General features: G+C 43.5%; 1 protein-coding gene across 1 annotated transcript; it reads right to left on the reverse strand.

The window, feature by feature from the left end:
• Positions 1–247: 247 nt before the first annotated feature.
• LOC306964803 (uncharacterized protein) lies at positions 248–12241 on the reverse strand. Its single transcript, XM_079558954.1, has 10 exons — positions 11634–12241; positions 10756–10980; positions 9724–9882; positions 8504–8572; positions 7329–8411; positions 5734–5853; positions 4344–4393; positions 3850–4252; positions 1431–2132; positions 248–519 (listed from the first exon to the last, which is right to left on the reverse strand). Exons 1-10 carry the CDS (start codon positions 12111–12113, stop codon positions 379–381), a joined length of 3432 nt encoding a protein of 1143 aa, XP_079415080.1. The 5' UTR covers positions 12114–12241; the 3' UTR covers positions 248–378.
• Between the last annotated feature and the right edge of the window lie 364 nt (positions 12242–12605).

Below are 12605 nucleotides of genomic sequence, written 5' to 3' on the forward strand. Positions count from 1 at the left end.
CCTGCAGACGACGAGCTCTTATCCTATTAACTTCTTAGCGCTTACTTTTTCTTTTTTAAGCGTGTGTCGCAACAGCCAAGAGTTGTGCAGGGAGTGGGACTTGTAATGTTGACAGGTTTCGATGTATTGATACAATAACAAAAGCAAGTATGCAATCATTCATTTATTAAAAATGTTTTTGCCAACACAATACTAGATAAATCAATATACTTGATCAAAATACTTTAAAACAACATGATCATTTCTATAAATTGCACCGAATGAACATAACCAGGCAGCTTATGTAAAGTACCATTATACAACATAAAACATACAGTAATAGCACGTTCTTCCTATGTAATCCTACTTCGACAGCCTCTCCTTATGAACACACTGGGGTCACGCGCAGCTGGAGTGTGGAGGGGTGAATCTGCGCGGCTGCACTTTGCTCTGGTGTGGAGTCGTCCGCGGGTTTGAACGGGACGGACGAGAGAAACAGAAAGTCAAAGAGCCGCCGGAGCCGCATTCATAGTTTGCCTCCTGAAAACAATGCAAAAAGAGAGAAAGAATTTAGTGGTGGGCGATCTGAACAGAAATAAAATCAGACAATACCAGTCCAAACTTTGTGCTGAATCAGGGCTGAATGACTAGGGCTAAGTATGGTATTAAAAAGAACAAATAACTACTGTATCACCTGTACCACAATTAGAGAACTACTGATATGGAGCTCAAAATGTCCTGCCCACTTTGAAACCAGCTCCGAGTTTCCAGCATTTTTCCCCATAGATTTCAAGTATTTGTCTTTGCTTTAACCTCTTAACCTCCACCTTGATTGAGCGCATTTAATCCAGTTCAGCTTTACCCAAATCTAAAAGCTATAAGGCCATAGGCCAGTGTAACGCCTCGTTTGAAAACTACAAAATGTCTCTAAACTGATCTTTTTCCTCGCGTTGTTGCCTTATTTTTTTACTTTGATCTATGATCACTTTTTGTTGTGTGATGTGCTGTTGGTGAATGAATGGTGTCATTTTTTGTCTTTTTCAGTCATTTTTTGTGTCATGTTCTTGTCATTTTATTGTCATGTTCTTGTCATTTTATTGTCATGTTCTTGTCATTTAAAAAAAAAAAAAATTGTCACTTTTAGTCACTTTTTTTGGCATGTTCTGTCATTTTCTTTTGTCCTTTTTGTTTTGTCGTTTTAACGCTTTTTCTCTAGAAGCTTTTAGATTTGGGTAAAGCAGTGGTCAGTTCAGGTGGGGGTTAAGAGATAAAAATATTGGTGCAATGATCATCGACCGTCAATCTTTCCAACTCTCACTTCTTGCAATTATTGAAAAGCGTACAGAAAACTTTGAATAGTTTTTTCCCTCCAGAACCCAGAGTCTCAATCTGAAAACAAACACGTTATCCCCAGCTCAGTGGCCGTGTCCCTGCCGCCCAAGGGACCTCACCTCTCCTGGGACGGGGTTCGGCCGAGCTCCCTGGCTCAGGCCACTGGCTCGCTCCTCTCTCTGCTTCATGAAGCGCTGGTTGACGATCCTGGTCACGCTGTCGCTCCTCTGCAGTGGCGCCCCGGACGGCCTCGCTGTCGGGACCCGCTCCAGGTTCTTCAGGCCGCCGCTCTTGCTCTTGTGCCCTGCGCTTTGCCCCGGTTTGTCCGCCCTCCCGCTCACCCGACGCAGGAACTCTGTCACCAGCCCACACTTGTTAGCCGCTGCGTGCTTCATGGGGGGCTTCCGGTCGGGCTGCTCACTGCTCGCAGAGCTGTGGTTCTGTCCCGCGGTTACTCTTTGACTGGTTTGTCGCGTCCATGTGAGTCCGTTGTGGTTTTGCTGGGCCAGGCTCCACAGCGCCCTGTCTCTGCTGGACGACGACGAGGACGAGGACAAAGTGGAGGATGAAGAGTAGTGCAGTGCGGACGAGTGTCTGCGGAGTTTGGGAGAGATGGTCGCAGCTCTGGGCCGCCCGATGACTCCGTTCACAGAGGGGGAGGAGAGGGGGGCAGTGCGCTCGCACAGAGGGGAGCTCAGGACACGTGACGGGCTCCTGGTCGACGCGGGCCCTTGGGTGCTGTCTGTCTGCAGAGCCACACTCACCATCTGTGGCCTCGTCTGGGTCTGTGTACCTGAGCAGGACGTGTTCACACATTTCTCCTGTGGAAAGAGACAGCGGGATTAGCAGAGTCATAGAATATAGGTGCAGTATTTTTTAACCTCTTAACTCCCGCCTGAACCGAGAGGATCTTTTTCCTCACGTCATCAGATTTTTTTCCCATAATTTTTTTTGGTTTTATTGTAACTTTTTTGTCATTTTTTTGTCATTTTTTTGTCCATTTTTTGTCACATTTTTGTCATTTTTTGTCACAATTTTTGTCATTTTTTGTCCATTTTTTGTCACATTTTTGTCAATTTCTTGTCATTTTTGGGTCACATTTTTATCACATTTTTGTCACATTTTTGTCATTTTTTGTCACATTTTTGTCATTTTTTGTCACATTTTTCCGTCCGTTTTTTGTCACATTTTTGTCATTTTTTGTCATTTTTTTGTCACATTTTTGTCATTTTTTTGTCACATTTTTATCAATTTTTTGCCACTTTTTCATCAATTTTTCGTCACTTTTTTGTCAATGTTTTCTCACTTTTTTGTCACATTTCCGTCATTGTTTTCGTCTCAGTTTTGTTGCTATTTTCACAGCTTTTTTTCAGAAGCTTTTGGACTGGGGTAAAGCCAAACTGGAGAAAATGTGCTCGGTTCAGGTGGGAGTTAAGGGGTTAAAGGATGATCAAGAGTACCGTCATAAACCGTTTTCCACACGATGTGGCTAATTTAAAGAATTTTATGCGTGAACTGCGTAGAGTTTAGATCTTGTGCCCGAGCCCGTCCAGAATATCATGTAAAATGAAGGAGTTGTCCTGTAGTTCAGCCATTTTTCCTACTTAGACTAGTCCCAGACTGCAGCGCAAGGAGGGTGGTATCGCGGGGGGAGTAGTGCACGTACTCTATGCTCTTTCTCTCAGAACAGTTTTAACTCACAGTGGGCTAAATAAGCAGTTTGGTGTCCATTTAGTGGGTAAAAGTATGGAAAATGCAGCACGATGTTTGTGAAAATGATATGAGGAGGAGATGAGAATGAAACGGCAAAGAGGAGGCCTTAATGTCACATTAATAGATATTCTTAATTGATATTTTAGTTTTTTATGTGCACCAGGACATTATTAGACAAATCACTTTAAAATGGCTCTAAAATCATCTGCTGTTTGCTACTCTTCTGAAAAGAGGTTGACTAACAGAGAAATTATACGAATATAGGATTAAAAAAAAAGGCCTTCTTCTTCTTATAAAATAAGGATAGGATATATGTCAACATTATTATTTAATACAAATAACTAAACATACATATTGTATATAAATATTAATGTAACAAGTAAAATGAGCACTATACAACTTCCAAGGTGAGGATCCAACTGGTTACAACGGTGAACCAAGTAAAATATTAAGTATAGTATTAAGTATATTAAGTTGCACTAATAACATGTTGATGCACCGGAATTGGTCTCACTTTGGGGCCCTGATTCCACAGCTTTTGGTTATATATTTCTGGTTATATTCTGTAAGGTTGGTAGTGTTAATCACACTGTGGCTGCAACTATTATTGTCGTCTATTAACCTTTGAGTCCTGTTTTGGATAAAGTAAAGTGGGCCTCTGAATAAAGAATATTAAGGGCTAAAGAGTATTTTGTGTCAAAAAAAAATAAAATCTAAATAATACAAATTAGTCACTTGTTATTTCAATAAATCAATGACTCTGTTTATGAACAGTGTGAATTCAAGTGAATGATGGATTTCACTATGTTCATGTGACCCCTGTACCTGTGGATGCCTCCAGCTGGCGGTGATCTCCTTCATGTCGTCGCTCAGGTTGGAGTCCAGGGCGAGTTTGGAGAAGGACGAGGGCGGAGTGAACCAGGGGCTGCTGACGGACTCCCTCTCTCTCTCCGGGCTGAGCTTGAGCTGGGCCACATGCACTCTGCGGCGGGACGGGGGGCTGTAGTACACCCGCACAGACGTTTTCTCCGGGGCAGTGTGGCTCCTCTTGAAGTCCATCTGCTCGAAGTCCAGATCGGGGAAACTGGGCGGCATGATGATGTGGTCCCAGGTTTTCACGCGGTCCTCTCTGTCCAGCTGGGCCGCCTCCTGGCTCGTGTAGCACCAGTTCTTTATCTTTTTGTTGCACAGAGAAAGATAACTTCTCGTCGCTTTGGAGACATGTGTTCTGTGAAAGAAAAAAGAACAGGTGGTGAAACATAAGGCGCCATCTGAAGATTCTTAAACGAGGGACAAAGGCTGAAGTAAACAGCACTGACCTGGAGGATGCAGGAGGTGGTTCACTGTCGAATACACTGCTAAAATCAAGCTGTGGGACAAGAAAACATGTTAGTTTTACAACGGTGAAAAGACCTGATTTCGGGTCTGGTACATTTGTGCACTGTGCATTTTCAATACATATTTCAATTAGGCAGATAGATAATGTATTGTTTATTAAATGTCTTGATCTGGTAGCACAGTAAAAGCTAGGTTTGCGCGATTTGTCGCAAAAAATAGCAACTTTAGAGGGATCTTTCAGGATTTTTGACATCGGGCCTCATTTCCTAGTTATCCAGAGTGTTGTTGATTTCTGCAGATATATATAATTTGTCCTTATATAGTTTTGTGGCGCTAGGCTAGTGCTCGGCTAGTGCATGTCTATGGTAACTAGTAGCCTGCATTTAAAACAGTCTGACCCAAGCACAGTGCACCTGAGGCAAATCACTGATAACACCAGACTATCAATATAAATATCTGTGTTGACTGAATCATTTTTGAAATACAACCATTTTGCATTTAAAAGAACTTGTATTTGAGCAGCATCAGCTTCCTGGTTGTAAGCTATGCAGCGGCGGAGTGATCTGCTAGGCTACAGTTGCCTGGCTCTGCCATACTTTTCCCTGTCTACACCTTCTTTCGCGCAGAAAAGAAGTGGGTGTGGTTTATCAGGCTAAGGTTACAGTAGTTTGTTTACCTGAGGTCAGCATTACTACATGTGGAATTCACAAAGGAGCTTTCTACAAATCAGATATGGCAACGTTTGGAGGACTAGCCGATGATTTTGAAGAGGTTTTTAATGCAGGCTTCTAGTTACCATAGACATGTGCTAGCCTAGCACTAGCCTAGCGCCACTGAACTCTTCAAATATAACAACTGCATGAATAAATCAACAACACTCTGGATAACTAGGAAATGTCAAAAATCCTGAAATATCCCTTTAATCTGAACCTTGAGTTTAAAACAGAGTGAAACAACATGGTTAATGGAAATGATTCATGAAACAGAACACATGCCTGCCATTCTACTTTAATTCTCAATTTCATGATTTGATAAATAAAGCGTAACATAACCAAGAAACATTAGTATTTTTTTGGATAATACATGAAACTAGAGCAGTTTTGTTATCACTATTACCGTGCTATTTCCATCCTACTGCCATTTTCCAATGCTGAAAATCAGTTTGAAATTTGCATCCATAGACTTAAACGTGGCTGTCCTGTTTGGCCGTAGCCCCTTCAGTGGATTAGCCTAAATACTGTGCGTGGTTGAGTGCTCTCGTGAAGCCTACGCTGCTGATCGCCACTCGGACCTCCTTGGCTCGCGCTTTGTCGCCGGGCCACAGCAGCAGCAGGGGGGGACACATGCCTCCAGTGTAAACACCACGCTCACCTCGGCCGCCGTGCCCCGCGTGGCCTTGGACTCGCTGTCAAATCTCATCGGCTCATCCTGAAGCTGTGCAGCCGCGTCGCGCAACAATCCACTGAGCTCGGACACAGTTTGGCTTGTGGTCTGTATAAAAGAGGTGGATAAATATTTAGTGCAAGTGAAAGGTTTATGGTGACGTGGGCTGAGGATCTGCAGGGCACAAGTGACATTCTGAGTCAAATCTACCAATTCATTTTTTTCATTTTTTCATCAATATCCACATCACAAGAAGCTACAATATATTGCAATATCACTTAAGGTCTACCATCAGACTGGGATTGACTAACAGAGGCAAAAAAATATGTTTTTCCATATAACTTTTACTGTTTAGACATATTTTGATGAAAAAAAATAATTGCTTAAGATTTTTGTTCAAATCTAAAAACAGTTTTGAAATAGTTTCTGAAATAATGTAATGTTGCTGTTTTTTTAAGCATATGACAATGTTTTAATGCTTTTGAAAATGCTACTTATTTATTGAATAACATCAATTGCAAGTTCTTCAGTTGCATAATTGACTCTGTTCATAACTTCAAATCATAACAATGCTGCTCAAGAAGTGACTTCCTGTTTTGATCCAGCACGCCTAAATAAAAGCACACAGCTCATCTCATTGATTAGTTCAGCAGGTACTTGGCAACATTGCAAGAATATAATTAAATACACACATTTTAGGTGTTTTGTCTGTTAATAGTTAGGCAGAAAAAAAGTTGAACTAATGAATAAGATGGTGCTTTTATTTTGGTGTGCTGGGTCGAAACAGGAAGTCACATCTTAGGCGGCGTTTCCATGATTTGAAGGTATGCACAGAGTCAATTATTATTTTGTTTCAGTGAAGGAGCCATTTTGATGAAGAAATGTTGGACTGAAGTTTTTTCTGTATTTTTAAGCTGCTGACTTTAAGTGACATAGACAACTTGACGTTCCACAGCAGTTTAACTCCCACATTTCCCATTGACTTAACATGGTTGGCACGGCAATAGTTTAAAATGATTTGCCTTCTTCTATGTCACTTCCTGTCAGTGTCCGATATGGAAGTGAAACTATAAACATCACAAAAATGACGAAATTAAAGAAAGCCGGGTACAATCTTTAGCAAAATCTTAACTATAATTGTGTTAACTATATTTCAGCATAAATTGTGTCTAATGTGTCATATGCACTTTAAATAAAGCTGCCTTAATCCCATCTAATTTTCATCTGGCATCAAATTCTATTGATAAAGAGACTGAGCTTGAAAATTCTGGTTATAAACCAATTTAACTGAAATGATTCACAAATTTACATTACTATATGTTGTTAAGTGGAAAACAGAGCTTGTATAAGTGTTTTGCTATATTTGGGTATGTGTTTTTTTCCACCGATTACTTTATTTAATTGTACAACAAGCTTGAAATGGGAGAGAGAGTGGGCTGAAACTTTTGGCAAATTGTCCCAAAAGCGAAAAATAAGAAAAGTATGTTAAACAAGTGAACCATTTTAGCTTTCCTGTGAAGTTAACAAGAATGTGACGTCTGCCTTTTGGATCATAAACCCTGAATAACATCTTTAAATTCTACCTCATTTTCTTCTTGGCACCACTGATGCAGAAGCCACAGGATCTGAAGGCATTGTTGCATTTTCGGATCCCTGCAGCGGTGCTCGGGTTCTGCCTGTGCTAAAGCCGCCTGTTTCGACTGCCAGGCCCTCTCCTTCACCTCCGCAGTGCGCAGGTCCTCCACACACTCCTGTTTACTCAGTGACTTCTGCATGTCGCCTGCACTTTCTCCAGCGAGGAAAGTGAACGCGGTCGGCTGCCAAACATGGCCTTCTTCCCCGATCAGTAGAGCCTCCACCCTCCTGATGAAAGCCAGCAGCATGGTCTGAAACAACTCCAAGGCTTCGTTTAAAGGCCCTGGGAGAAAGCAGTGCGTTTTCTTCAAATCCTGCTCTGTCGATGAAGCGTAGGTGCACGAGGGGGAGGAACAGTGCCCGTTTTTCGGAGGCATCATCACCAGCTGGATGGCCGAGCTCAGAATGCAGGAGTGGTCTCGGAGCGCCAGCAGGTTTTCGCTGTGTTTACGTGACAGTGGTTTGAAATAGCCGTCTTGGTTTTTGTTGTTCTCGCCGCCTTCCAGACTGTCCGAGGGGTCCCACTCGCCACCCACGGGACCCTCTCGAGTGATGTCACACGTCGAGATTTGCCCTTCGGAAGTTAATGACTCGGTGGCACTTTGCAGCTTAGCGTTTTCATCCTTTTCTTGCTCCCTTGGCCCTTGCGACTCTCTGTCATGCTCTGGTGTAGCCTCCTCTACGTCCTCATCCTCCTCTCCGCCATTTCCCGTCTTCTCTCGTAGGTCGCTCATTTCTGCTCTCAAACCGCGATTCTCCATCTCCAGTTCAACGATTCGTCGGCTCAACAGCGTAGCCTCCTCCTCCACCAGTTTTAAGTGACTTTTGACCTCTGCCTCTCGGGCGCGGGCGGAGCTGTGATGGCTGTCAGGCAGCGGGGCGTGGCGGACGTCCCCATAAGCCGAGCGGTACTTGGTCAGCTCGCCCTGCATGCCTTCACTTTCCGATACCAACTTGGTGAGCTTTTTGCACATGAGGGCTAATTCCTCCTTGGCAAAGTGGAGTTGGCACCTGAGATCCGCACTGTCATCCTGCACGAGACGCCGACACGTGTTATTGCACATAATTAGTTTCTGTATGGTTTAAATTATACATTAAAACGTGCTGTTTTAAACCGTTATACCTCTATGTGAGAGAGCCTCTTCTCAGCTCTACCGGAGGAAGATCTCGTGCTCTTCTTTTTGACAGCGCTCTAGGAGAAAACATTTGTATAATATGAATTCTTTCAAGAAATATACTATTCTGAATGATTGTAAAATGCAAAGCCAGTAATAATAGTTGTGTGAGAACAACAGTGCTTAAGTCTGAGTATGAAAGGAATGTAAACGCCTGTCTATGGCATTGTCTCGCGCTCAAGACACATAAGACAGGATACTGCTGCGTAAATAGCCCATGAAGAGAGCAGAAATTCCAACTGAAACATAGGAATTACTGTGCAAAACACTGTATGTCCTGATGTTTGTGCATCTTACACGTACAATATAGACAAAACAGAAACAAACCTTTGTATCTTCAGTCATTATGCTCCTGTGAGGTGTCGCTTTGTTGTGTCCACAGACTTTAATGCTAGTTACTTTGTAGTTCATTTGCACAATTTTCTGATCTTCTAGATTAGATAATCTAAGTGGATTCCCATTGCTCTGTTGGGATCAGAGGGACTAGCAGCTCTCCGGTGAGTGGATCATACTGGGCTGCCAAAAGACTGAATCCCAGATTAAATACTAGGCCTACACGTGTCTCCAGACCAAACAAAATAGTAATTGAAGAAGGAACAGCAGCATGAAGTACAAAGAAATTAAATAACTTGGTCCTGAATATTCTCTGCTCTGAGAGCAAGTTTCTGTGTGTTTTCTTTGATATTTGTAGGTCAGTGTGCCAGAGCACAATGAATGTAATGCAATGATCCAGATTTAGGCTGGCTTAATAAAAGCAGAAAGAGAGAATGCTTAAGTCTATTTTTGTAATCTGTGGCACCATAGCCATTGGTTTAACCCCTTTCCTTTAACCCTCAGCTGTGCCTGAGGCTGAGACATCCACATACCGGACCAGCCCGGCAGCTGCCCCGCCTCATATCAGCTCAAGTGTCACATGACATCAGGCTCCACTGGACAACTGGGCGAGTGCAGCTGTGGGCGCCGAGGCGTCCCATCTCAGGGATGGAGTTGTGGATAAAGCTCTCGTAATCTATTATGCCTATTTAACTTCTTTAAAGAAGAGAAAAAATACGTCTGTGTGTGTCCTTGATTTTCTTTCCCTCCAAGCCTGTTGTTGTTATACCTTCATGCAGGATTAGGCTAATTACTCCCGGGTCTTAGTTCAGAATTAGCTGGTGTAAGATCTTACCTCCCTGGCCCTCTCTGCCTCGGCCTGTAACACTTGCTTGGCCACCTCCAGCTCCTGGGTTTTTTCACTGAGCACCTCATTTTCCCACTCCAACTGCGAATTCTTCTTCTGCACCGCTTCCAGCTCATTATACAGTCGGAGTGAAACACTTTTCGCAACCTGTAAACAAAGTTGTGCATTGGTGTTAAATGTGCTACGAATTCTATGAATCACTTTCCTGTCTGAAAAAGCAGCACATATTTGCAAGCTAAATCAGAATAAGAACTCAGTGACACACTCAGTAGTGCACATTAAAAGGAGTGAGTATGATAGGGCAAAGGTTTGGCAGTGCTTATGGGAATTCTCAGGAAAACTAGTTAAGTTGAGACCACAGAGGCATGTGGACTGACCTGACATGGGTCTGAGCAAGATTACCGTGCTTTGAGATCTGCAACTCATGCGCAACACTTAACCACATAATTACACTTTTGTATGGCACAAATATAAACAGAGCACATGATGAAGACATTTGGAGCTAATGAATTTCTTGCGGCTTGAGGTCCACAGCAGGCAGCACTTTCCACACAGCAAACAGCCATGACTCTACAGAGTTTACTGCTATTTGTAAGCATAAGGCAATCACTGTGGAGTGTGCGAAATGAGACAGAACTTAACGACAATAGACTTTGATGTTGGCCGCCGGAATGGGAGTGATTCAGAGTGGTTTCCTGGCAGGCTATTGGGTTTTCACAGGGAATGTCACGATGTCGAATTTCAAAGTCACGATTATCACGAGAAGAAATAATTCTGATTTGGGTCAGCTGTAGTGCAGCTGAAGGAGCAGACGCCCACTGACCTTGATTACAGCCCCTAGAGGGGAATCATGTTGCTGAGTCCTTGGGGAAGACACATAACTAACACTCAACCCCTCATTTGTCACACACTTGACCATTTTCCATTATTTCATGATTGTCACTATAAGTAGCGTTCACAACAAGTCCAAGTCATTCAAAAATCAAATGTAAAACAGATTAATGCTGATTAACGCTCTACCTTTATGTCATGCTCCAGAGATCGGACAAGTTCCCCGTCCACTTGTCCCGTCTGCGCCACTCGGATACTGCGCCGCTCTGCCTTCCGGAGGCGGTACTGCAGGATGCGACAGGTCTTGTTGGCCTGGTCCAGCTGGAGCCGTAACTGCTGCAACTGAAAAACCTCCTCTTCCTGAAACATGTCCCGCATTTCCAGCATCTCACACCGCAGCTCCTCCAACTCGTCCTGAAAGCAACACACGGACTGGTCACTAATTTTGATGTGAGACCAGCGCGCAATAAACTACGGAATTAAAGTGAATAAAACTCATATGGCCCCGAGTCCCACCAGAGAAACACTGATTACAACAGCTATAGTGAAATGTGTCCTCTGACTTTTGAAGCATTGTTTCATTCTGTTGAGGTAATGTCTGGAGCAGTGAGAGTGGTCACTCACTGGCTGCTCCAGATAGTATGATGCCTCCCATTGCAGAAGAGACCCTTCTTGGTCAGGAGGACCCAGTGCCTACCTCAAGCTTCTTGCATAAAGGTCAGAGCGATATGAGACCTAACACTTACTATAATTTGGACCAAATATTAAATACACATACACTCATAACAAATCGACAAATCGAGAATGGTAAACTGAAATGTTTACAATTTTCCTATGAAGTCACATTACTTAAACCGTAACAGAGCTGTTTGAAGAGTTGTTTAAAAATGTACAGTTAAAATACTAAGATTGGGGGAAAATATAACTACAAAATCTAGATGTCAAGACAACATCATGAAAGCTTTCTCTATGTAATATGTGAATGGTTTTGACCTTTAGAGCAGCATATGGATATATATGAATTTTATAAAGTCAGACTCAGGTTAAATGAAATCTTATCGGCTTACCTTGAGGTACTCATTTTCTGATCTGAGATCCTCCACCTCTCTGGACAGGTCCTCGCTTGTCTCCCCCATGATCAGTTCCAAGTAGCCCCCAGGGGAGTGAAACAAACCCGGCTTGGGGGCCTCCACTTCAGCCTCCGTCTCCTCTTTCCCCTCGCTGTCTGGGCTCTCATAAGCTCTCCCGTCTATCCAGCTTAACTCGGTGTCGCTGTCAGAGGAGGACAGCTTCGCAGACAGACAGCCCGAGTCTTTAGAGAGGTCTTCTGAGGTGTTGCTCGCGTCCGAAAGCTTCCTGTGCGCTGCGGGGCCGCTGGGGCTCCCTGCCGTGGGGCCCGCGGGTGACACTTTCCCCTGAGAGGCTGAAGAGTCGCGCACCTCTTTAGAAGTCACATCACTCTTCTTCTTCTGAATGCCGAGCGGTTGTTGAGTCTTCTGCTGCTTGTGGCCCCGAGACGTGACTCTTTTGTCCCCTTCTCTGTTCATCTCGTCGGTTTAGTTAAGAGTCTAAACGGAATAAGTTTCTGCTCGAGGTGATGCAAAAGCCCATGCTGAGGTGGCTGCTGCATCAGAGACCAATGAACAGACTGGCTCCAGCGCGCGCACTCTCTCCAACGCTCTCTCCCTCTCTGCCCACTAAATACTCTGAGGCGCGCGCGGAGAGATAGTCGCCTGACTTCCTCTCCGGATTATTAAAAATAAAACAGTTACAGAGAGGAGGCTAAAGTGTGATTAGAACATGTGGCTGCCTTACAATTCTTTATTAGTTGAAATCACGTTTTTATTGGTTGTGTTTTAGTTTGGTTAATAGAATCAAGGGTATCCGCGCGCCATAGACACGTATCGCAGGACCTGTGCTGCCCTCTAGCGGTTACAAATTGCATAGTTTCCTCACAGCAAAATAGTACATTCTTCTACAGTTTTATCAACGTTGTATATAACTGTCAAAACAAATTACAAGGTGGGATCAGGTATTTG

This window comes from Gobius niger (assembly GCF_951799975.1).
Source record: "Gobius niger genome assembly, chromosome: 6".
Lineage (NCBI taxonomy): Eukaryota > Metazoa > Chordata > Actinopteri > Gobiiformes > Gobiidae > Gobius > Gobius niger.

What these genes read in the sequence shown, in the direction of transcription:
- LOC306964803 (XM_079558954.1), bottom strand. Translation starts at nt 12,113, where the DNA reads ATGAACAGAGAAGGGGACAAAAGAGTCACGTCTCGGGGCCACAAGCAG. An exon ending in AGAGGCTCTCTCACATAGAG is followed by an intron (nt 8,412 to 8,503) that starts GTATAACGGTTT and finishes CGTCTCGTGCAG; the next exon opens with GATGACAGTGCGGATCTCAG. An exon ending in CGCGGGGCACGGCGGCCGAG is followed by an intron (nt 4,394 to 5,733) that starts GTGAGCGTGGTG and finishes CTTGTCCCACAG; the next exon opens with CTTGATTTTAGCAGTGTATT.